The sequence below is a fragment of the Narcine bancroftii genome, chromosome 1, assembly GCF_036971445.1.
Source record: "Narcine bancroftii isolate sNarBan1 chromosome 1, sNarBan1.hap1, whole genome shotgun sequence".
NCBI lineage: Eukaryota > Metazoa > Chordata > Chondrichthyes > Torpediniformes > Narcinidae > Narcine > Narcine bancroftii.
In genome coordinates this window covers 380,339,835-380,366,904 of record NC_091469.1, presented here as the reverse complement: position 1 = coordinate 380,366,904, position 27,070 = coordinate 380,339,835, and the positions used below count along the sequence as shown (strand labels likewise).

The 27,070-nt window shown below is 43.0% G+C and overlaps 1 protein-coding gene across 2 annotated transcripts in view; it reads right to left on the bottom strand.

Moving 5' to 3' along the window:
- scgn (secretagogin, EF-hand calcium binding protein) overlaps positions 1-27,070 on the bottom strand; it is a 66,516-nt gene that overhangs the window by 16,825 nt on the left and 22,621 nt on the right. For both annotated transcript variants that reach the window (XM_069913455.1, XM_069913456.1), the window contains 5 exons: positions 21,728-21,823; positions 16,346-16,435; positions 10,699-10,755; positions 2,980-3,057; positions 1,912-1,967 (listed from right to left, as the gene is read on the bottom strand). In XM_069913455.1, the coding sequence (XP_069769556.1) occupies positions 1,912-1,967; positions 2,980-3,057; positions 10,699-10,755; positions 16,346-16,435; positions 21,728-21,823 (377 nt within the window). The remainder of the gene's footprint in view (positions 1-1,911; positions 1,968-2,979; positions 3,058-10,698; positions 10,756-16,345; positions 16,436-21,727; positions 21,824-27,070) is intronic.

The following is a 27,070-nucleotide window of genomic DNA, read 5'->3' as shown; positions in this document are numbered from 1 at the left end:
ATCTTGGAGTTCTCCTTAATTCTACATGCCAAGGCCTTCTCATGCCTCCTTCAAGCTCTCCTAAGTCTTTTCTTGAGTTCCTTTCTGGCTACCATATACTTCTCATGAGCCCTTCCTGTTTGGTGCTTCCTATGTCTAATGTAACCATATAACCATATAACCATTTACGGAGCGGAAACAGGCCATGCTGGCCTTTCGGTTCACTGATTTTGTGCGCCCTCTTCAGGCATTGGTCCCGGTAGATCTTCATTCAATAATGATGGACGAATTCAATGCAGGTGGAATCAGTCGTAGAAATGTTTGTGAAACGTGCAGTTCAATACTTCATAGCTACTCTTCTTATAACACCAGCCATGGTTCCCTCTTCCTACCATCTTTTTCTTGTCCTAGAGGGAGAAACCTATCTTGAACCCTGCACAAATGTCCGTAAACTTCTTCCACATTACTTCTGTGCTTTCACCCTTTTCCAATTTATTCTCGCTAGTACCTCCTGCCTCATCATAGTTAGCTCTTTCCCCAGTTTGACTATTTAAATCTTTTTCCATAGCTATGTTGAAACTGAAGGAGTTGTGGTCACTCTCATCAAAATGTTACCCCACCAAAAGGTCCACTCCCCAGAACCAGATCCAGTCTGGCCTCTCCTCTAGTCGGCCAGTCCACATACTGTGTCAGGAATCCTTCTTGTACACATCTGACAAATTCAGCCCCATCTATCCCTCTTGCAGTCAGGAGGTTCCAGTCAATATTAGGGATGTTAAGGACCCTCTGTTCATCCACACTCTTGAGTACTCAGTACCCTGTACTCAGCCTTCTAGTTTGTCCTTCCAAAATTCAGCCCCATCTATCCCTCTTGCAGTCAGGAGGTTCCAGTCAATATTAGGGATGTTAAGGACCCTCTGTTCATCCACACTCTTGAGTACTCAGTACCCTGTACTCAGCCTTCTAGTTTGTCCTTCCAAAATTCAGCCCCATCTATCCCTCTTGCAGTCAGGAGGTTCCAGTCAATATTAGGGATGTTAAGGACCCTCTGTTCATCCACACTCTTGAGTACTCTGTACCCTGTACTCAGCCTTCTAGTTTGTCCTTCCAAAATGCATCACCTCACACTTATCTGGATTGAAATCCATCTGTCACTTTTTTGTGCAACTCTGCATCCTGTCTCTATCCTCTTGTAACCTTCGACCACCTTCAGCTCCATCCACAACTCTTCCAACCGTCATGTCATCTGCAAACTTACTGACCTATCTTCCACCTCCAGGTCATTTATAAAAATCACCAAGAACATGGATCCCAGAACAGATCCTTGCATAACTCCACTAGTCACCGATGGTTGGCACAGGCATTTTCTGTGTTCTGACTCTCTTTAACTCCATGCTGCACGGCCGCACATTTCACCACTCAGAATGTGTGTATGACAAATGTCAGTAATAATAAGTGTGTGGTGCATGTTTATTTTCTGATAACTACAAAATATGGGTTAATATGTATTAAAACTGACATAAATCCATAGTATAATTAACAATGAATATTAATAGATCATTAAAATAAAATAAATCACGATGGAAAGGGCAATCATGAAATAATTCAGTATCAGTTTAGAGGGAGGTAAAAATATGGGAGAAAATGAAGTTATAAATTATATAAGACAGATTTCAGTTTGAGAAATAATTTATTCTGACCTATTAATAGATGCTGTAATGTTCTAAGGTTCTATAAATATATAGGGGAATAAAGAGAAGTATTCAAGGAAGCTTAAACTGAACAAAACCAGTAAATGTCATTCCCATCTTTTTTCCTTCATATGAACAGTCACTCGAAGAAAAAAAGGAAAGAAAAAGCAAATGGAAGGAATTTTTTGGAATACTACAGGAAAATGGGAAAAAGAATGTGATTTGTCTAATTCCAGCTAACCTTGCCAAGTCATTCAAGTCCAGTTGACTATCTTTGTTTTTATCGAAGATTTTCATCTGAAAATATTCAATCACAAGTAGAGAGTGGTCAATGCATACAATATATTTCCACATCCAGACAGTGAGCAATTTTGAATTATTATCCTTTGAATGCACAATCAAATAGACAAAAACTGAGGAACCAGTACACTGTAAGCAAACAAATTGAAAAAGGACTAAATAACAAATAATTTGTCTGAGGAAGATTGCAAGAATAGCAATATTTGTTTTTTCCATCAATATTTTAGTGGCGATGTGGCTTATGTCATCTGTTGAGGTAGTGGATCAGTGAAGACGTCAATGTTCCCACCCTGTGCAAGGTGACACTACGCTGCTGATCATTTCTGAAGTACTTTGGAAGTGAACTTGGCCGGCCTGCAGCTCACACACTTTCCCAAGGCTAGAGCCTGCAGAGGAATCTCCATATGTAGCATAGGATATTGCAAGACGGATGCCAATTGGACTAAATTAGGAAGAAATATTTGAAAGTAACATGACAGGAAATTGGTGAGTCAGATTTTTCTCTGCTTGGTCATTGGTTTTCAGTGAAAGGAAATATTAGGGACAAGCAGCTCATCTACCAATTTCAATATTCACAGACACAGAGTGAAAATCTTGATGACAAACTGCTGAACAAAAATCCCCAATTGAAGGGGACCAATGGATTTACTTCAAGTCGTGGCCCTCGATTTCCTATATTCCAGGCTACATTTGTAAAGATTTTTGGCAGCATTCATAGCCAGCTGACATGCTTATCTAAAGGAGCGGTCTTCAAATGAATTCTAATGCACTTACTAAATAAAGAAAATAAACCGTATTGTCCAAACCAGTTATAATTGCATCAAATAGAAATGCTACGACATCCAGGTAACTGGTTGCGGATTAAATGTTTGGTTTGAGACACAAGCAGCAGCTCAAAGTAAGTGAGCTGTGAAAAATGCACTGCTCATATTTAGGCACAAACTTCAAAAAGAAATAAATGATTTTGTGTGTCTAAGTGGAGATTTTAATAGATTACAGAGGTGCTCACCATCATGTCTGTGTACTCATTCAGCTTGTCATCTGGAATAGTTTTCTTGTGTCGAAGGAACAAGTCTCTCAGGAAGTTCTGTTGATCACAATGGAGGCAAAAATATATATTGCCCAACATTTGGTTAAGCGGCTCCAGCTTTCAATCATCTACTGGATAAAGACAAGCTCTCAAATACACAATTGAACAAAGACAAACTTTCACTCTGCTAAATGCTTAAGAGTTTCACTTCCCACAAAAGGACTGATGTTACAAAGCTGTTGGATCTTTTGATTTCCCAAAGGGCCAGAGTAGTTTATGACCGAATAAGTAAGTTGTGTCAGATTTAATTCATAGATTCGGTGTGCCATACACACTTCACCCTATCCCTGATGATCATCGAAGATCGATTCCATTTTGACTCATCAACTCCTTGTTTTTTGCATCCGCCATCCCCCACCAAACCCCCAATTCTACTGCCACCCATTGTACTTGGGGTCAACTCCATTGGGATGTGGGAGCATTGTTTTGGGGGTGGGGGGTGGTGGAGGGAGTACACACGGTCACAAAAGGAACCTGCAGACTCCACACACTCAGTACTGGAGATCAGATTGAACACAGGTGGCAGGAGCTGTGAGGCAGCAACACAAACTACTGTGTTGCTTCAAAATTGGCTCGTCTTGCCTAATGAGGGTCAAACAAGAATAAATCAGTCAATGAATCAACAGTAAAGCCTCGTTAAAGGATGAAATCACATTATTATTCCTGTGCAAACTGTGGGATTAATTTGCACTTAGCTCCAAGATTGTAATCAAGACGTCCATCAGAAAGGGAATCAAAAATAGAATTAATTGACTTACTCTTGAACAAATATGAATATTTACAAGCCTTTTTTATGGTTTTATATTATGTGGTTGAGTACAGTGAACTTTTCAGAGATGAGCTGGGGAAGCTGCCGGTGACATACTCCATGCAGCCTGACCCGGAGGTAAGACCCGTAGTCTGGCCGGCACACCGCATTCCAGTAGCAATGAAGGATAGAGTCAAGGCTGAGCTGGAGGGAATTCAGGACTTGGGCATCATCACTCCAATCTCGGAACCAACTGAATGGGTATCCTCCATGCTGGCCGCCAAGAAAAAAGACAGGCAGGAAATCTGAATCTGTATAAATGAACGCAGCCCTAAAAAGACCACATCACGCTATGCACACCATAGAGGAGGCTGCCGCATAGATGGCTGGTGCAATGGTATTCTCGGTCCTGGATGCGAAGAACTCATTCTGGTAGGTCTTGCTCGAATATCGTTCATCGCTACTTCAGCACCGCATTTGGTCAGTACAAGTTCCTGAGGATGCCAATTGGCATCAATTTGGCCAGCAAGGTATTCCAAAGGTCTATGAAACAAATTTTCACCAGGTATCCTTATGCTATCATAGTTGATGACCTACTAGTAGGTGGCAGGATACTAGAAGAGCATGATACCAACCTAAAGAAGGCGCTCGACCGGGCACAGAAGGAAAACCTGCAGTTCAACCCTCCGCAGGTTCCATCTAAATCAAGTCAGCCATGTGGGATATGTGTTCACCAGCAAGGGCCTGCAGGTGAACCCATCAAAAACTAGGGCTATCAGCAAAATGCCGATGCCAGCTCATGAGTCTGGCCTGAAACGGTTCCTGGGCATGGTCATCCCAAACTCTCGTGAATTGACAGCCCCACTCAGACAGTTGACCTATAGACATGTCGAATGTACCTGGCACGAACAACAACAACATACCTTCGATGCTCTAAAAAAACACGTCCTCCCCTTCAGTCCTTGCCACTATGACATACATAGATCAGTGATGCTTACCTGTGCTGCCTCACAGTACGATCTAGGGGCTGCATGCCTGCACCAGTGGCGAATGCTTCCAAGTCACTTACAGACACAGAAACGAGGTATGCTCAGATTGAAAAAGAGCTACTGGCGGTGGCTTTCGCCTGCTCAAAATTCAATGATTATGTCTATGAAAGGCCAGTCACCATAGAAACGGACCACTTACCTCTGGTGACCTTAATAAACAAGTCAATTCATGCAGAGCCGGCGAGACTGCAGCGTATGATGTTCAGGCTCCAGAAATACCACATTACCCTTGTACACAAATGCAGCAAGGAAATGTATTTAGCTGGTCCTTATCACAGGCTCCCAGAAAATACATGGTCCAGCAAGTCAAGGAAGAGGATATTTTTGATGTGATGATGGTAACCCGTATATCCTCAGCCCGGCTGGATGAACTAAGAAAGCACACAGCAGAAGACACAACCCTAAACACTTAGAGTGAGGGACATTGTCTTTTGGCCAGGTATGACAGAGAACATAGATGATGAGGTACAGTCCTGCTCAGTACCAAGACACACCAGCAAAAAGAGCCATTGCAGCTGCACCGGCGACCCGACCTACCCTGGTCAACCGTGGCTACCAACATCTTTGAATGGCGGAGCCAATAGTACCTAGTACTAATAGACTCATAATCAGGCTGGTTCGAGAAAGACCTGCTCTGGGATGCAACCTCTGCGGCCATCATCACCAAATTAAAATGGCACTTTTCAGTACGTGGGACATTTCATACACTTCTCTCGGACAATGGCAAACAATTCACCAGCCAGATACTCCGTGACTTTGCAACAGCATGGGACTTCACTCACATCACCAACAGCCTAGAATACCCACAATCAAACGATCTGGCTGAAAGAGTGGTGAGAAGTGCCAACCAGCTAAAGGAGAAGTCCCACCGAGAGAAAACAGACGTCTTCCTCAGCCTACTCAACTTGAGAAACGTCCCTCACAACACCACCCTGGGCTCGCCAATGCAGCGGTTAATGCTGAGGCAGAGCAAGACTACCCCACCAATGGCAAGGAGACCTCTGGAGCCCCAATCAAAGGAGACACAAGATGTCAAGGCCCAGAGGCTAAACAGAAGGCTGGCGTAAAAGAAAAGTTAAGACAAAACCAGCCGGCCCCTCGTCCCATTGACCGAAGGGCAATCATAAGGATGCAGACTCCACAAGGTTACGACAACCCGGGTATAGTGGAAATGAGCTGCCAGGAGCCCAGGTCATACCTGGTTCATTCCAGTAAGAGAAACCAACCCAGACAAATCAGCATTTTTGGATTTGGAACGTGAGCCCAGGGTCGATGTGAGCCCCCTCCCCAGAAACCACAAGAGAAAAGATGGATGATACCATTGAGACTATGGACAGTAGAGACAATCAGGATAAAGTGCCCCAAGCCTTCACATCAGCAGAGGGCTACTACAAAACGCGCACTGGGCATGTCTGTAAACCAAACCCAAAATACCGGGACTGAACTGGGTTGAATGTATATATTATTGAACTAGTGAAATTTGTACATGTTCACTGTATCATGCCGGGGGTTGCTCGAGAAAGGGGATGTAGACAGCTGCTACCATGGGCTGCTCTGCACCCAATGCAATTGCATTGCAGCCATCATACTTGCAACACTGCACTGTGGATGTGCAAGCACTGCAAGGGTGTGTTCGTTGAATTGAGAACTAGCAGGGAGCAGATGCCACACTGTTGACTCTCTCTCCCTACCCTGTTTATCATATTTGGTTTCTTTCTGGATATAAAGTTATTTGGGAAAAAAGTGAAATATTACCGGTAAGTGAAGGAGATTATTTAGTTTATAAGAATATTATTAATTTGAAATGGACTGATCGAATTAAATATCTGGGTATAATTTTGAATGTTAATTATCAATCTTTATATAAATTAAGTTTTGTGTGCCCGATGGAGATGTGGGGGGGCTGGTAGTCATGGTGGGGAGCTGGCTGATGGAGGACCTCAGTTTTCTTCAGGCTGACTTCCAGGCCAAACATTTTGGCAGTTTCCGCAAAGCAGGACGTCAAGCGCTGAAGAGCTGGCTCTGAATGGGCAACTAAAGCGGCATCATCTGCAAAGAGTAGTTCACAGTTTACCTATCTCGGCTGCACCATTTCATCAGATGCAAGGATCGACAATGAGATAGACAACAGACTCGCCAAGGCAAATAGCGCCTTTGGAAGACTACACAAAAGAGTCTGGAGAGACAGCCGGCTGAAAAACCTCACAGAGATGAGCGTATACAGAGCCGTTGTCATACCCACACTCCTGTTCGGCTCCGAATCATGGGTCCTCTACCGGCACCACCTACGGCTCCTAGAACGCTTCCACCAGCGTTGTCTCCGCTCCATCCTCAACATCCATTGGAGCGCTCACACCCCTAACGTCGAGGTACTCGAGATGGCAGAGGTCGACAGCATCGAGTCCACGCTGCTGAAGATCCAGCTGCGCTGGATGGGTCACGTCTCCAGAATGGAGGACCATCGCCTTCCCAAGATCGTATTGTATGGCGAGCTCTCCACTGGCCACCGTGACAGAGGTGCACCAAGGAAAAGGTACAAGGACTGCCTAAAGAAATCTCTTGGTGCCTGCCGCATTGACCACCGCCAGTGGGCTGATAACGCCTCAAGCCGTGCATCTTGGCGCCTCACAGTTTGGCGGGCAGCAGCCTCCTTTGAAGAAGACCGCAGAGCCCACCTCACTGACAAAAGGCAAAGGAGGAAAAACCCAACACCCAACCCCAACCAACCAATTTTCCCTTGCAACCGCTGCAATCGTGTCTGCCTGTCCCGCATCGGACTGGTCAGCCACAAACGAGCCTGCAGCTGACGTGGACTTTTTACCCCCTCCATAAATCTTCGTCCGCGAAGCCAAGCCAAAGAAAGAAGATATAAATTAAATTATGTTCCATTAATGAAAAAAATTGAAAGTGATTTGATTAAATGGAAAGATTTACCTATTAATTTAATGGGTAGGATAAATACAATTAAGATGAATATCTTTCAGCGTATACAATATTTGTTTCAATCTATTCCGTATTTATATATTTTTTCGAGATTTGAATAAAATGGTTAGGGAGTTTTTATGGAGGGGTAAATTTTCGAGAATAGTTTTGAATAAATTAACTTGGAAATATGAGTTAGGGAAGTATTTCTGAATTTGAAATACATCAATTTTGTTTAGATGGAATATAAATTTGTTACAACAATATAATGTGCCTATACTAAAACATTTAATGAAGTTATGGATAAAGAAAAATATAATGACAGGTTCTAGGGGTAAATTATCAGCTTTGACTCCGTTGTATAATAATCAACATTTCTTTTTCAATATGTAATCGAAGTTTATTGCATTGGAGATTTAAAGGTATGAAAAATTTGGGAGATTGTTTTAAAGAGGGTAAATTTTTATCTTTTAATCAGATGAAGGAAGGGTATTGATAAGAACTCTTTGTTATCAAATTCGATCTTTGGTAAAATGTATGTTTGGTAGAGATATGATTTTACCTGAAATAACTAAATTTGAAACTTTTCTTATATAACCCTTCTCTGGTACCTTCAAGGGTTATATTTCATCTATGTATCAAATATTACAGGATGGAATGGATAAAATGGGTTGGGATAGATCTAAAAGTAAATGGGAAGCAGATACTGGTTTTATTTTTTCCGAAGATGACTGGTTAGATATCTGTTATGATAGTGTAACTGGATTGATAAATGCGTGATATGCAATGATTAATTACAATTTTTTACATCAATTATACTTAACCTGAAAAATTAAAAAAGTATAGTTTTCATGAATCAGATTTGTGTTTTAGATGTGGTGATACGGTTGGAACTTTTTTTAATGCTGTTTGGTCATGTATACATATACAATCTTTTTGGAAGAAAATTCAATCATTTTTAGAATATCTGTATAAGATTTAAATAGTTTTAGATCCAACAGTATTGTTATTGGGTAGTTTGCAACCTTTGAAAGGCTTGGGATTAGATAAGTTTCAGCTTGCTTTTGTATATTTAACTTTATCCAAGGTGAAAAAATGTATTGCTAGTACGTGGAAAGATACAAATATGATTGATATTAATAGATGGCATAATGAGATGAAATATTGTTTAATAATGGGAAAAATTACGTATGTTTCATGTGATAATTATAATTTCTTTTATTAATAAGTGGTTGTTATATTCAGAATATTTACATTTCAATTTATATTGATTAGATCTTAATATGTATCTTTAATTTTTCTTTAATATTCTTTCTTTTTTCTTTCTTTATGGCTCTTCTTAGGAGAGTTGGCTGAAGTGGGGGGGGGGTTCTTTTATTTTCTTTTTTTATATATAAAAAAACATTGATGTTTATGGTTCATTGTTGCTTTTTGTCATATATTATTTGTTTTTTGAATGAATAAATAAAGTTTAAAAAAAATATTTGGTTGTGTTCAGTAAAGTCTTTTATTTGGTTTACCTTAACTGTTGACTCGATTTGTTATTAAGCACACAATAACGAACATCTGTAGTAGTCATGGCAGTGTAAAAAGAAACGCCTGCAATTTTTTTCAGAATGGCGGAGTGAGGGAGTGCACTTTGTCAGGCAGTAGGTGGATAAATTTTGTTTACCCTTAGGGGATTGCGTAAATTTTAGGGTGGCTGCAGAAGGATTACCTGGAGAAAGGATGCTATGGCAACCATTTGAGCCCACAACTAGATTAGCATATTCATGAGGCTGTAATTTAATCCAGAATTGTCCACATTTACATAGTGGCCAGGATTTACAGACTGCTGCTTAATTAACTCGTCAAGGTCATCTTCTCACTAAGGGCAATAGAGCTACAGGTTAATCTGCCTTTGTTTGCTGCTGTTCCTTCCCTTTGTGGTAAATATCAGGATTTGTAAAGGGAAGCAAGAGTCATTGCTTTGCACTTGGTAAATGTTATTTTCAGCTAACCCTTGCTCACAACTACTAACTACATGACCTGAAAGGTTTTGATTCCTGCCCAAGAACATCTAGTGTAACTGCATTTCCACAGTCATTGCGCGATTTTGAACCTAATTGGTAACTCAGTGATCATCTTGCTTCTTCTATTCCACCAGGGATAACGTTGCCTTCCTTGCAGATAGCTGCGGCTGGGTCTTCATGCCATGTCGCCTGTTTTGTCTTTGAGATGGTTGGGGAGTGGGGTTCACTTTCTCAGCTTTGTTGAAAATAACAACTGTTTTAGCTTGCCTTTATTATCCTACCTTTTAACATGAACTGCTGCGCTGTTTATTAATATTTAATAGGATGTATTGTTATTTGCATAATCGTCCTTGTATTAAAATTTAGTCTTTTAACAGAAGATTGCCTCTTTCAAAAGAAAGCAGGCAAAAAGTGTCACAAAATTTAAAAAAAAAGCACAGAAGAGTTTGTTCTTTGTTCAGACCAGATTCAATCACCTCATGGTGATCTTTGCAGGGGTTTTTGTGGGGGATGAAAGATGTGTCCCTATCTCTGGCTCCTCCCCTTCCGATGCAAAAAGGCTGTATGCAAGAGCTGAGTCGCTGGTTCTGGGATTCCCTGCCCCTTGTAAGCCAGTTTGACGATTTGTCTCTGCAAAGGTATTGTTATTGAGCAATGTTGGATCGATTAAATAATTGTTTTTTTACGTTTCAAATCACACCCTGGGCTCTCCCCGTTCCTTAAAATGTTACGTAAAAAGTGATACATGTACTCCTACCCCCAGCCTGCGTGGCAGATAATCATGCTTCAAAACCGTTAATGTGAGTGGAGTTGATAGCTTCCAAGCATTTAGCGCAGGGCCCTTGAAAAGGCAGGGCCCATAGCATATGCTACTTTTGCTGCTACATTAACCTGGCACTGTACTTACTCGAAGTTCAGAGGCTGAAATATATCCACTGCTGTCTGCATCATATTTACGCCAGATCTGGAAAGGACAAGAGAAGAATTAAGTGTATGAGAAATTCCAACACTCCTACTGTTACCACAAATGCTTGGCAGATTGCATTTTTAATCAACCAGCACTGCTGTTCCCACATCACGAGTGGAAATACCTCTTACCCACCACGTTGTCATTCTGATGTTAAATTTTCACTGCTTTTCAAAACCCAAGGGCTTCAAGAATTATTAGCAAGAAACTGAAGTGTTTCTCAATCCAAGTTACATCAGCCTGGTCCTCATAAGATCATCTTTTATATGTGTTTACAGCCTATACAGAGCCGTTGTCATACCCACACTCCTGTTCGGCTCCGAATCATGGGTCCTCTACCGGCATCACCTACGGCTCCTAGAACGCTTCCACCAGCGTTGTCTCCGCTCCATCTTCAACATTCATTGGAGCGACTTCATCCCTAACGTTGAAGTACTCAAGATGGCAGAGGCCGACAGCATCGAATCCACGCTGCTGAAGATCCAACTGCGCTGGATAGGTCACGTCTCCAGAATGGAGGACCATCGCCTTCCCAAGATTGTGTTCTATGGCGAGCTCTCCACTGGCCACCGAGACAGAGGTGCACCAAAGAAGAGGTTCAAGGACTGCCTAAAGAAATCTCTTGGGGCCTGCCACATTGCCAGTGGGCTGATATCGCCTCAAACCGTGTGTCTTGGCGCCTCACAGTTCGGCGGGCAGCAACTTCCTTTGGAGAAGACCGCAGAGCCCACCTCACTGACAAAAGGCGAAGGAGGAAAAACCCCAACCCACCAATTTTCCCCTGCAACCTCTGCAACCGTGTCTGCCTGTCCCGCATCGGACTTGTCAGCCACAAACGAGCCTGCAGCTGACGTGGACATTTACCCCCTTCATAAATCTTCGTCCGCGAAGCCAAGCCAAAGATCTTAAGCAGCGGCATACAGTGACTTCAATAAACTGATCTTCTATAAGACCAAATTCAGAATGAATTAAGATTAGATAACATTACTGAAAATAACGTCATTTGCTTAGGTGGTAAGGAGTTAGATGAAATGACAACAACAGACTCGCCAAGGCAAATAGCGCCTTTGGAAGACTACACAAAAGAGTCTGGAAAAACAACCAACTGAAAAACCTCACAAAGATAAGCGTATACAGAGCCGTTGTCATACCCACACTCCTGTTCGGCTCCGAATCATGGGTCCTCTACCGGCACCACCTACGGCTCCTAGAACGCTTCCACCAGCGTTGTCTCCGCTCCATCCTCAACATCCATTGGAGCGCTCACACCCCTAACGTCGAGGTACTCGAGATGGCAGAGGTCGACAGCATCGAGTCCACGCTGCTGAAGATCCAGCTGCGCTGGATGGGTCACGTCTCCAGAATGGAGGACCATCGCCTTCCCAAGATCGTATTATATGGCGAGCTCTCCACTGGCCACCGTGACAGAGGTGCACCAAAGAAAAGGTACAAGGACTGCCTAAAGAAATCTCTTGGTGCCTGCCACATTGACCACCGCCAGTGGGCTGATAACGCCTCAAACCGTGCATCTTGGCGCCTCACAGTTTGGCGGGCAGCAGCCTCCTTTGAAGAAGACCGCAGAGCCCACCTCACTGACAAAAGGCAAAGGAGGAAAAACCCAACACCCAACCCCAACCAACCAATTTTCCCTTGCAACCGCTGCAATCGTGTCTGCCTGTCCCGCATCGGACTGGTCAGCCACAAACGAGCCTGCAGCTGACGTGGACTTTTTACCCCCTCCATAAATCTTCGTCCGCGAAGCCAAGCCAAAGAAAGAAAGGAGTTAGAAACCAAAATTTGAGTTTGCTTTCACTCTAACGTGATTCACACATCAAACTATGTTACACACCTGTCAGTTCCTGTTTCTCAAGGTGCAAGGCAAAATAATAAAGTAAATTAAAATCTTGCATTTATATATTGCCATTTCATGCCCCAAAGTCTGTGAAACAATATTGAAATGTATAGAGAGAAAAAAAATCACAGCATTTACACTATAAGGTCTCAGATTAACAGCGAGATGATAACCAAATACTGTAATCGACTTTAATGACATCGGCATGGCTTCAGGGAAAATAGTCTGTCTGTATCAAAAGTTTCCCTTATTCTTTCCAAACTACTCTGGACTGGAATAAAAAAAATACTTTTTCCTGAAACTTGAGTCAAGTAAACTTTTCTTCCCAACTTTGAGTTGAAGATTTTTTTTCTACTCTTCTGCACTCCTTTGGTGCAGGCAGCCAGACCCTGCTGACACGAGACCAATATTCCATTAGGTTTAAAAGGTTTCACCCATCTTCTCGTGGATCCCGCCTTTACTTCCTCAGGAGTTTGCGGAGGTTTGGTATGACACCAGAAACCCTGGCAAGTTTCTACAGATGTGTGGTGAAAGAATGCTGACCGACTGCATCACAGTCTGGTTTGGGGACACCAATACCCCTGAGCACAAAACCCTGCAAAAGGTAATGGACACAGCTCAGGACGTCACAGGCAAAACCTGCCCCACTATCAAGAACATCTACAGGGGATGCTGCCGACGGAGGGCAGCAGCAATCAATATGGATCCACACCACCCAACACAGGCTCTGTTCTCATTACCATCATGAAAGAAGTATGGGTGTTACTAGACTCGCACCACCAGGTTGAAGAATAGCTGCTACCCTTCCACCATCAGAATCCTCAACAACAAACTCAATCGCACTATCTACAAGTGGTAAATTCATCTGCAGAAAAAGAATCTTAGGGTGGAATGTGATGTCGCGTATGTGTGTCTGACAATAATTCTGAAATCTGTAAGCCAGGAGAATTGGCCTGATTTTCTATTTCCATCTGGGTGTCCCTTCCATGGACTGCACAGCTGCTCAGTTTTAAGCGGTACAGATAAATAGCAACATGCTTGGGAATATCAAACCTGAAAGGCTTAACAGGGCCAGTTTCTCCTTTTCTACACCTCACCACAGGTTCATTTTTAACTCAGCAACTTCCGTGCTCTAGCTTTCCCAAAGGCACAACTGGCCCCCTTCAGTGCTGTTTATGAAAGAGGAGAGAATTTTTGTAAAAAGCAAATCACTACATTTGTGTTACATTTGGCAGCATGGAAGCTATTTAACAGACTGAAATACTCAGATAAAGGGCAATGTCAAGTTTGTGGACCTCACTTGATGTCCTCATCATGTCAATAATTTTTCTCTCATGAAGATCTCATGCATGATGACAGGTTCCATGAAATTTACTCTCGGGTGCAAAATATTATGTGACCCGTGAAATCACATTAGATCCAGTCCCTCAGATGCTGATAAGCCAGGAGAAAAGTTAGCAATACCATTACAGCACGGGCAACCCAGGTTCAAATCCGCATCTGTCATTAAGGAGTTTGTAGTTCTTCCCATGACCCTGTGTGTGTTTCCTCCGGGTGCTCCAGTTTCCTCACCCCCCCCTCCAAAAACTTACAGAGTTGGTAGGTTAATGGGTATAATTGGACAGCACAGGTTTCATGGGCTGGAAGGGTTTCTGCTATACTGTATCATTAAAAAACAGGTGCTGTTGACAGAAAGTTGATTAAAACTGGTCAACATCTCAACTAAAGCAATAAGTAAAAGGATTTTATGAATGCAGCATACAATATCTGTGTGGTCACAGCAACTTGACTCTCCCAATACATTTTGGAATTACTGCTTCAGATGTTGGACATTTTGGAAATACAGTTGACAGAATACATTTAGGAATGGACATCGCTGAACGGAGACAGCACCTATGTACGCAAACTGATTACATGTCAAGCAACTATTTTCAGAATGCAGGAATGGCTCTAATCCATTCGCAAGATATTTCTGTTAACGGATGAGGTTCATCATGAAGACAAGACCTAGAGACTGCTCCTATCGTTCCACAGTAGATACAATCTCACTGGCTTTCCACTCAGCCCCAATCATCTGGACAACAATTATACTTACATCTGGCAACTTTTCGTCAACTACTACTCAGCATTCAACAGCATCATCCTCTCAGTTCTAGTCAGGAAGCTTAAAAACCTGGGCCTCTGCCGCTCTCTCTCAAATGGATCCTTGGCTTCCTCATCGGAAGGCCACTGTCAGTGTGGATTGGTAACAACATCTCCTCTATGACAATCAACACAGGTGCACCATAAGGATGCATGCTTTGCCCACTGCTGTACTCACTATACACCCATGACTGTGGCTAGGGACAATTCAAATGCCATCTGTAAATTTACTGATGACATCACAGTTGTCGGAAGAATCAGGTTAGTGTAGCAGTTAGCAAAATGCTATTACAGTGCCAGTGATCTGGGTTCGAATCCAGCACGTTCTGTAAGGAATTTGTACATTCTCTCAGTGTCTGCGTGTATTTCCTCTGGGTGCTCTGGTTTCCTCCCACCTTTCAAAAATGTATAGGAATTGTAGGTTAATTGGGATATTTGTGTGGCATGGGCTCAGGAGCCGGAAGGGCCTGTTACTGTGATGTATGTCTAAATCTAAAATTTTAACTCACCTACAGCATTGAGGAAGCAGCCAGGATAGATCAGCCAGCTGATTGGTATCTCAACAATGACCTTGCACTCAACATTAACTCAATTAAGGAATTGATTGTGGACTTCAGGAAGGGTAAACCAGGAGAACACAAACCAGTCCCCACTGAGGGGTCAGCAGTGGAGAGGGTAAAGAACATCAAGTTCCTGGGTGGAAACATCTCTGCTGAAGATCTATCCTGGGGCCTCCATATCGATCCAATCATGAAGGCGGCTCACCAGCAGCTATATTTTGTGAGAAGTTTGAGGTGATTTGGTATGTCACCAATGACTCTTGCAAATTTCTACAGGTGTACCATGGAGAGCATTCTGACTGATTGCATCACTGAATGGTGTGGAGGTGCCATGCACAGGACAGGAAAAGGCAATAGGGTGTTGTAAAATCACTCCATTAAGAACATCTTTAAGAGGTAGTGACTCAAGAAAGCAGCTGTAATCATCAAGGACCCTCACCACCCAGGCTATGCCTTTTTATCACTGCTAACATCAGGAAGGAGGTACAGGAAGTTGAAAACACACACCCAAAGCTATAAAAACAGCTTTTTTCCCCCCACTCCACCATCCAATTTCTAATAGGCATTGAACCTACGTACACTTTTTGAACTAATAAATTTTGTATTTATGGAACTGTAATTTATAGCAATTTTGTACCTGTAATGCACAATCCTGCTGCTGCAAAACAACAAATTTTGTGACAAATGTTCATGACAATAAACCTGATTCATGGTCCCTCTTAATGACCTGGACACCAAAGTTGGGAGCATGATCAATCAGCTACCCAAAATTCCCCACAAGTTTTCAGCATGCATATTTCTGCAGACATTTTGTGACCTGCATGTGTTTAGGCCTTCACCTAATACACGCACAGTTCATTGAACAAAAGATAAATCTCTTGATGTCATTGTGCACAGGGCACTGAGGATCACATCCAACATAGAGAAATGATTCAACCACAGTCCCAAACCAACTTGAACATAATTAGCTTATGCTCTAAATTTGCAGAATGGAAAAGCTATACAAGATTTTCTTCCTAGGCGAGTTACTTACCCGCATGAAGTCGACACTGTTGTCCAATGGAGTTTCACGCCGAAATAGCAGAAGGAAGTTCTCATCCTCTGGCAGGATCATGTTTGCCAACTGCATAGAACATAGACATTACAGTGCAGTACAGGCCCTTCAGCCCACAATGATGTGCTAATTAAAATAAACCTACTTCACAATGATCAATTCCTTCCCTACCACACACCAATAAGCTTCTATTTTTCTTACATCCACATGCCTGAGAGTCTTATAAGAGTCTTAAGAAAAAGATTGAATTTAAACCCATAATACACTTAATTTTTAAAAATTTTTTTATTGAATCGAGAAATGTTATCCCTTGGAGGAGTTGGGGGGGGGGGGAGGGGCGTGCGGGAATCAGCTCCACATGACATAGCACCAAGGGCACATACTCAGGAAAACAAACAAATTTCAGGCGGCTGCATTCAGGTGCCTCGGGGGAATTCAGTGCTCTGTCGATGATCCCTCCCGGAGGAGGGTTAGAAAGTGCACCTCGGAGGTGCCCCCTACTCTTTCAGGTGGGTACCCTGAGATCCGCATAGGGGTAGAATATGCGGCTCTATATCAGGGTATTCTGGCCACCTGAAAGAGCCTATAGACTGACAACAAACCAAATGGCCTCCTTCAATTTGTGATGAGGATCATTTTCAAGAAACGTGATCTTACAGCTCCGATAAGATAGAATAATTTGCAATATTTTTAAGTGGTGGTCACACTATATATCACCGTCTAAAGGAAAAAAAATTATAGAAACACTCAGGAGGACAGGCAGTGTCTGTGGAGAGAAAAATAGATCCAATGTTTCTGCTTTTATTTCAGAATGGCAGCATCTTCAGTTTTTAAATTTAATTTACTGACCACAGTGAAACAAAATTATTTACTGATCAGAGAATATAAAATCATGAAGGACATTTTTGGGTGAATAGTGGGAAGTTTCTCTCCATAATGGTCATGTCGAAAACAAGAGGGCGAGGCTTAAGTCGAGGAGTTGGATTCCAGAACACACAGGCAATGAAGGTGGTATGGGCAGACGTTCTCATCTCATTTAAAAATCTGGATGAGCACTTATATTGACAAGGCATGGAAGTTTACAGACCAAGTTCTGATAAATAGGACCAGTATTTGTGGGTATTTGGTGGTCAGGACTGAAGTGGTCATTGAAGATTGTCTAGCTGACATCACAAAAATAGAGGCAAATTTACAAAGATCACAGGGAAAGACTGCTGCTTTCATGATCCAGTTTCTTTGAAATTCAGTTTTACTGCAGCCAGAATGAGTGCAAGCAGACAAAGATATCCAAGGACAGAGCTTTTACACTAGAATGGTTCCACCTCTGAGGAAGAGCAAAGCCATTAATAAAGATCATCACGAAATTGTGAACCACCCAATGAGGGTGGGAATGGAGAGATGAATTATAGGAAAGGGGTTATAAAGTGTGGCTAATGGAAAGATATTCAAATGAAGCATAAAAGCCAATATTAATTAGATACCAACCTACTCTCTTTGTGCAGTTCACCTGGACAATGCTGAACAGTCCTCCTTATTGCGGTAGACCCATCCCTACGTTCTCCTATCAGAGAGCTACCCCTCCCTCTATTACCTCAGCATTTTTCTCTTCTTCCCTCCCACCTGTATCCACCTATGAGCTCGTACCTGTCAACCTGTTCTCCAGCCCCTGCCTTCTCTCCCCCATCTTTTTATTTAACTGCCTACCCATTTTTGCTCATACCTCAATGAACCAAAATGCTGGTCACCCTTTACTGTGGATGCTACGTGACCTGCTGAGTTTCTCCAGCATGTTTGTGTATTGCACTCGACCCCAGCAGCTGCAGACTTTCTACCCCTCGGGGTCCAGCCCGAAGGCAAGGTACTTCCTCACAAACACCATTAATGACAGCTTCCTCACTTCTCCGATGGAAACAATTACATAAGACCTAAACACAATGTCAGTGGTATCTTTCCCACAAAATTTTGGATTCCGTGAAGAGTTGGATTCTGCTTTTATTTTGAAACAGATGGGAACAATCTCTCAGCTCAGTCACACATAAAACATGTGCAAGAAATGAGCAATTAAATGATAACTAAGATTGCAGTAAGGTGCTCTTAAGTGATTGAAGCAGATTTGAAAAGTGGGGGTGGGCGTTCAATGGCAGGTGAGGTAATATTGGATTGCTTACAACATCCCTCCTACATGGAGACCTGTATGATTTGTCATCAAAGAAGGACTGGTCCACTTAATTAAGTATATGCTGGTCTGTAGGTTTCTGTGTGCAATTAAATATCAAGTTCTGTGCAAATTACAAACTTCTACAGCACAGTAACTCTGCCAGCTGCTATTGTTAAATGTACAGCGCCTTCCTCCCTGATTAGTGCATAGTCAAGGAGCACGTGGGAAATTTTAAAAAGGTGATTTTGATTAAAACAAAGGGTCAAGATCTGTAAATGAAAATATGACCCATCATGCACCTTGATGATATAACAAGTTTCAGGACTGAATGGCCTACTCCTACTTCTTCTTACCACAAGTGGCGCCTCACCAGTAACTTGGGAAAATGCTGACCCTGAGTAGTCTATCAATTTTGCTTTACCGGTTGAGTACTTTTAAAAATGATAAGTGGTTCGGATGTAACACCAAATCCATCCTGGAGGAATTACTAAGGAAGCTGAAAAAACATGATTATCGCAGTTATTCTTGAAAGGAGGTGACTTCTGGATTGTGTCTTGATTATTAATTCACTCAATCCATTTGGCATGCTCCCAATTAGCACATTACTTCTGGTAGTAAATGCTTCATTTCCATTAGCTGCAGGACTGTCGAAATATGCAACTACAGATAACCAGGAACGTGGACAGACATAGTTGAAGTTAGAAAGGTACAGGTGCCTAACCTTTTATCAGATCAGGACTGGACACCTGGTGTTGCTCGGAATCTTCTGGATTTCAGCATCATTTTGAATTCCGTCCCTTTAAGCCTGCCCACCGGAATCGTGTTGCCATCTCTTTCCTCTCACTCCCCATCCCCTGCCTGAGTCATATTGCCATCTCGACCTTCTTGCCCACCAGAGTCGCGCTTCCACCTCTCACCCACCCGAGTTTCACTACTGTCTCTCTCCCACCCTCACTTGCCTGTCACACTGCAGTCTTCCCCCCTCACCCGCCTGTGTCGCACTGCCATCTCTCCCCCTCGCCCACCCAAGTCGCGCAGCTGTCTCTCCCCCCTCGCCTACCCGAGTCACACTACCATCTCTCTCTTCCCCCCACCCCTCTGTACCAGCGCCAGGGAATGGCCCCCTTCTCAGTTCCCCTGTGCTGGCATTGGTACAGCGGTTTTAGCTGCATGGGGGATTATGGGTAGCGACAATGGCCATTGAGCCACCAGCGGGCTGAATGAAAGTGCCACAATGCTGGACGAGCATCAGTATAGGGCGATTCAGAAGTACTTATAAAGTAGTGCATCTTGGCGCCTCACAGTTCGGCGGACAGCAATCTCCTTTGAAGAAGACCGCAGAGCCCACCTCACTGACAAAAGACAAAGGAGGAAAAACCCAACACCCAACCCCAACCAACCAATTTTCCCCTGCAACCACTGCAACCGTGCCTGCCTGTCCTGCATCGGACTTGTCAGTCACCAACAAGCCTGCAGCAGACGTGGACATACCCCTCCATAAATCTTCGTACGCGAAGCCAAGCCAAAGAAGAAAGATAAAGTAGTGGAACGACACAGGATATTCCAATGTGAGTTGAACGAGGGTACTTATAAAGTAACGATACCACTAATTAGCGACACAGAACACAACGGGATACCTGGGAGTTGAGCGAGAGTCATGTGGGGTCATGGTTGGCACCAAACTCCACCTTTGATGAGCAGATGTCATCTACCGAAAAAAGAGCTGGTATTTGGAGGTTGCGGTTTTTGGAATTCCAGATAAAAGGTTATGGATCAGTATCCCCTCCCCACTATACCCCTTACCTGGTTTATATGGTATTTCAGATTTTAAGAATTAAATTAGTCTTGATAAAGGGTTCACACTCAAAAAGATGACTCACTATTTCTACCCATTGATGCTGTCTGACTTGTTGGAGTTCCTCCAACAATTCTTTGCCTGCACAAGATTCCAGAATCTGCAGCTTTTGTGTTTCTGTAGAGTTTATCTTTGCCCCTGTTGGCTGCACCAAGCAAGAATTTTGATGCACTTTTGTGATAACAATAAACTATCATTGGGGCAGTATGGTTAGTGTAGCAGTTCCACTGGTGGGGATGGGGGAGAGTGGGGAGAGGAGTCACAATGTTCTTCCGCAGGATTCTACCTCCTAGTACGACTACTGAGGCTCTGTCCAGGTTTAAATGGCCCACTAAAGAAGACTTTTTTAAAAAAAATTGTGCAACTGTGGGGCCTGGACCCAAGATGGCAGCGTCTATGCTCGGCAGCAGCCTCAAAGGCTTGCAGACTCCAGGGAAGCAGAGGAGACTCCCATTTGAGAGGGAGAAGCAGAGGAGACGACTCACGGCATCAGTGACCATGGGGGTGAACCAGCGAGAGGGTCTGTGGCTGAAGAACACACAGTCAGTGGGCTGTTGGGGAGTTGAGGCAAGGAAACCACGCATATTGTGGCTGCTAGCAACTGCAGACAAAAGACTCACCCCAGGCTGTGAACTGCCGGAGACTGGCTGAAGGGAAACTAGGTATCGGAACCAGGATGTGAGAACATGCCAAGGGCAGGAGACTTCCTGAACTTCTTGAATGTGTCAGAGGTTTGGATCTGGAGCGTGGGTACTGAGAGTTTGAATTGAAAGCTGTGTGATTGTAAAGGCTATGCAGAGCATTGGAGGTGAATCCACAGACACTGTGATTCTGAAGGGACTCTCTCTCTTTAGGGGTACTGGTAATTTCTGCTGAAGGAAAATCTTTATCTGCCTTGCAGCAGACTAAATATACTTTTGTGTAACATTACATTTGTTTTATTACATGACAATAAAATAATATTGAACAAAATAGAATCTTGAATCCGCTGCTGTAAGGAGTACGTACATTCTCCCTGTGTGCTCCAGTTTCCTCCCACATTCCAAAGACGTACGAGATTAGTAGGTTAATTAGTCATGTGAGTGTGCTCTCGTGGGCTGGAAGGGCCTATTACGTGCTGTATCTCTTAATATTCTCATCTCACATTCAACTATTTCTGAATAACCCAACTTTTATTTTAAGGTTATTTTCCCCATGTTCGAAATTCTGCACAGGAAGAAATATTTTCTCTCTTTAAACATCAAGATCTTTCATAGAATTCGAGATTAGTGGAAGCAAGCCACCCTTGTAATTTCACTGCATGACTCATACAGTACACACAGAGACAGAACTGCTCGGATTTGGTTACCTCCTCGATCTGAAGCTTTCCATCAGCAGTAACATCATACGCGGACATAAATCGCTCTTTCATCTTCTGGACCTTTTCAGCACTGAGGTCACTGCCCTGGTGAAGATAAGCAAGGCAGACATGTGCTTATCAGCATTCAATACAGATTCACAGCACAGAAACAAGCTCTCCATCCAGAACACCAATCCACCCCATATTATTCTCTCCATGTGCTTCTCAGCTGCCCCATGGATTATACCATGCAAACCAGGGGCATTTTACAGTGATCGATAATCCACCGTCCTGCACGTCTTTGGGGTGAACATCCATATGAAGCCCACCTGGTCACAGGGAGAAGGTGCAAAGTTGCTGCAGACAGCAATGTGATCACCATCAAAGCCAAGTGGCAGGAGGTTCTTTTTTTTAAATATTTTATTTAATCAACATATATAAGATCAAATAATATACCAAATTACAAAACAGAATGTTAATAAATATATATTGAAACTATATATAAAAAATCTGAAACTAAAACTCCCCCCCAAACTACTATTAGACCAAAACTACATAGTTTTCATCATAAAACAATTACAATTAATTATTTTGGATTGGATCAGTTGACACCCAGAGTCTTCAAAGACATCATAAAATTATTATATTATTTCTTCAGGGAAAACTTCACTGAGCAGGAAAAATAAAAGTAAATTTTATAACTTTAATTTCATAAATCTAGCATGGGGATGCCAAAATTGAAAAAATAAAGTATGTTTATTCTTCAACTTGTATGTAATTTTTTTCTAATGGATTTCAATATGAATCTCAGCATGCCACCTCTCTGATTTCCATGTAACAGCAACACAATTCCTTGCTATTACTAGAGCCAATTTAAGATATTCCATTTGGGAATCTGACAGCGACAATTTAGGAGTAACACTTCCAAAATTGTCTAACAAAAATAATTCAGGATTTAAACGAAAATCCAGCCCCCATTATCCATTACAAAAATGTACTAATAGAAACCCAGAAAGGATTAATCTTTGTACGAGACTACGTGGAATGAAAAAAAGTACCAATTTCTATTCCACATCTAAAATATTGATCCGATAAATTCGGTCTCCATCAATTTAATTTCTAAGGAGTAATATACAATTGATGTAAAAAATTAAAATGGAATAATCTAGATGTTACATTAATAGTATTTGCCATAGCTTCTTTACACAAATTTTGCCAATCTTGTTGTTTTATAATCATATCTAAGTCTCGTTCCCATTTTACTTGTGAATTAAACAAACCTACTTTAGGTGATTGTTCTTGTAATAATATATATGCAGTTGAAATAAACTTTTAAATCATTCCTAGGTGGCCTGAAGTTCGAGGCAGCTGCTCCACTTTCAGTGCCACCCTACTGGCCTGTGATCCCCAGCACCCAATCACACACCTTTCCCCAACTATCTGCTGAAGTGATTGGCCCCTTTGTGTTATGCACTTTAGAGAGACGGGACTGCCACTCATGGACCATCAGTTCTATTCATGCTTCCATGCGGTAAAGTCTTCCAAACCAGATGATCGTTGGGCACTGAAGTTCTGGTGAGGCAAATCATGCTCTGCTAGCAGCTTTAGCAGTAGACAGGGCATGGTGTCTAGTGATTCCAATGCCACCAGAGCTGGTGCAGGCTCCAGATTCTGCCGTGCACCTAACTAACTATAGAGTTGCCAATGTCAAACTGCTCAAGGTACAGACCAATGGCAAACCTTCAATAAAAATGCTGCAATGCTCTCCATTGCAGGCAAAATCTTCGCTAGGATTCTCCTAAATAGGGATTGGCCTCCTAAATACCTAGTGTCGCCGAGAATATTCTCCCAGAATCACAGTGCGGCTTTCGCGCAAACAGAGGAACTACTGACATGATCTTTGCCCTCAGACAGCTCCAAGAAAAGTGCAGAGAACAAAACAAAGGACTCTACATCACCTTTGTTGACCTCACCAAAGCCTTCGACACCGTGAGCAGGAAAGGGCTTTGGCAAATACTAGAGCACATCGGATGCCCCCCAAAGTTCCTCAACATGATTATCCAACTGCACGAAAACCAACAAGGTCGGGTCAGATACAACAATGAGCTCTCTGAACTCTTCTCCATTAACAATGGCATGAAGCAAGGCTGTGTTCTCGCACCAATCCTCTTTTCAATCTTCTTCAGCATGATGCTGAACCAAGCCATGAAAGACCTCAACAATGAAGACGCTGTTTACATCCGGTACCGCACGGATGGCAGTCTCTTCAATCTGAGGCGCCTGCAAGCTCACACCAAGACACAAGAGAAACTTGTCCGTGAACTACTCTTTGCAGATGATGCCGCTTTAGTTGCCCATTCAGAGCCAGCTCTTCAGCGCTTGACGTCCTGTTTTGCGGAAACTGCCAAAATGTTTGGCCTGGAAGTCAGCCTGAAGAAAACTGAGGTCCTCCATCAGCCAGCTCCCCACCATGACTACCAGTCCCCCCACATCTCCATCGGGCACACAAAACTCAAAACGGTCAACCAGTTTACCTATCTCGGCTGCACCATTTCATCAGATGCAAGGATCGACAACGAGATAGACAACAGACTCGCCAAGGCAAATAGCGCCTTTGGAAGACTACACAAAAGAGTCTGGAAAAACAACCAACTGAAAAACCTCACAAAGATAAGCGTATACAGAGCCGTTGTCATACCCACACTCCTGTTCGGCTCCGAATCATGGGTCCTCTACCGGCATCACCTACGGCTCCTAGAACGCTTCCACCAGCGTTGTCTCCACTCCATCCTCAACATCCATTGGAGTGCTTTCATCCCTAACGTCGAAGTACTCGAGATGGCAGAGGTCGACAGCATCGAGTCCACGCTGCTGAAGATCCAGCTGCGCTGGGTGGGTCACGTCTCCAGAATGGAGGACCATCGCCTTCCTAAGATCGTGTTATATGGCGAGCTCTCCACTGGCCACCGTGACAGAGGTGCACCAGAGAAGAGGTACAAGGACTGCCTAAAGAAATCTCTTGGTGCCTGCCACATTGACCACTGCCAGTGGGCTGATATCGCCTCAAACCGTGCATCTTGGCGCCTCACAGTTCGGCGGGCAGTAACCTCCTTTGAAGAAGACCGCAGAGCCCACCTCACTGACAAAAGGCAAAGGAGGAAAAACCCAACACCCAACCCCAACCAACCAATTTTCCCCTGCAACCGCTGCAACCGTGTCTGCCTGTCCCGCATCGGACTTGTCAGCCACAAACGAGCCTGCAGCTGACGTGGACATTTACCCCCTCCATAAATCTTCGTCCGCGAAGCCAAGCCAAAGAGGTGTCAAAGATCACATACAACATCAAAAGGATGCTCTCCTTAGGCACAGCAAAAGATACGGGCCATTTGATATTTTCTATTGATATTTATCTTCATGATATTAGCAGTCAACGCAACACTATTACAGCAGCATAAACCCAGGTTAGAATCTGCCGCTGTCTGCAAGGATTTTGTAAGTTCTCCCTGTGTCTGCATGGGTTTCATCTGGGTGCTCTGGTTTCCTCCCACTCTCCAAAAATGTACAGAGCTGTAGGTTAACTGGTCAGATTGGCGGTGTGAGGCAGAAGTACCTGTTCCTATTCTGATCCTCTAAAATCAATTAAATTAAAATCTGCTCTTATCTTTCTGTTGAGTAATCTCTCCTGCTCTCCTCCTCCTCCTTCTATAGCACCTTCCACTTTGTAGTCGCCTTCTCACCCTCGTTTTCCCTGAAAGGCTTAGAACCTATGGAAACTCCAGCAACCTGGAACATCAATGTTCCCCCCACCCCCCATCAGAGAGTCTATCCAATTTGCTAAGTCATTCCGGATGCCTGTGTTTTTTGCACCAATTGTATCAGATACTGATGCTTCCTACAGTCAGGATGTACAACAACGGCGGAGCACTGATATGCATCTGAGAACTACCTTAGCCCCATAAATGTAGCAGTCAACTGCCCAAGGGAAAACTGTACCATCACTGCAGCAAATATAATGCACCTATGAACAGCTGGGGTAGAGCTGGAAGAGGCCCCTTAGCCTTTCATATCTGCTGTCCCATTTAGTAAGCTCATGGCTGATTTGAGTGCCACATCAATTCTGTGTGTCCTTTTGTTTATTAACAATATTCAAATACACTGCTTCTACTGCCCTTTGAGACAGAGAGTTCTAAGGATCATGAACTGGTGAGGAAGAAAAATTCAGGGCCATCTTAACTGGGTGACTCCTTATTTGTAAATGCCATACAGTACAGATGTATAAATAACCATGATTTTAAACTGGAGGCTAACTCTGATGGAGCTGACAACAAAAAACATTACAACCTCATGCTATCCCCTTTGTGGGCCTAATATGGAACGTGTGAATGGCTCATCATCTTTAGGTGTTACAGGGGCTGCGGCAGCAGAAATCGCTGGAGTCAGCAAAATTGAAATCACAAGTTGTTGCCATGTCTTCACATCTGGAAGATATGGGTTCGAAGAACTGCAGAAGTGGTAGTTTCACTGAAGTGGAAATTCAGTTGGGGATGCTGGGTGAAGAGATTTTGTTTGACCATAAGGCCTTTCCTTGGCCAACAGGCCCTGACATTAACTTAGCTCACACAAAAAGAATGGCCTCTTAGGAAACAGAGGGCAAAGAACAAGTCCTTTTCTGCAACTGAATTTCTGCATTCATCATTTTGTACAAGAGATGGACTCGTTGGAGAGCAAGAAGCATATTCAGCAAATGAAATCACATTCTAGCTCTCTCTTGCCAGATTTAAGACAAAGAAAGAAATATTGATGCAGAAAGTTTCTGTTGTGAAAACCTAACCTGTAGTGCTTAGCAGAGGAAACTTGCTGCCTTCACCTGCTCCAAGTAATTCCAGCCCAACAGTAACTTAGTTACTGTTAACTGCCAGCTGAACTACTACCAAGATGTTCAGATATATCAATGGTTCAGGAAGCCTGGGCACCCATTGCTTCCTCAAGGCACCAAATGCCACACCCTGAGGTGATATTTATTAATCATTGGGTAAAGTAGGAATATATTGTAATGTCACATGCAGCAAATCATTTTAAATAGAAATCTTGAAGTCACACCTTAGCTGTTGAGAGAATGCAATAAAGAACTGCCTCTAAAGTAGTAAAGTTGAAGCTAGTTAAGCGATTGCATCCAAATGCAAAGGCAATTTTGACTTCCCCAAGCTTAATTATTGACCTATCCACTCTCCTCCAGAGTTCCACACTTAAAGGTGAAACCACTGGCACGAATCCCATATTGCAAAGTTGCTTTAATTTCAGTTACAAAAGATTTTTTTAAAACTTGATTAACATTAGAATGAAATAATTTAT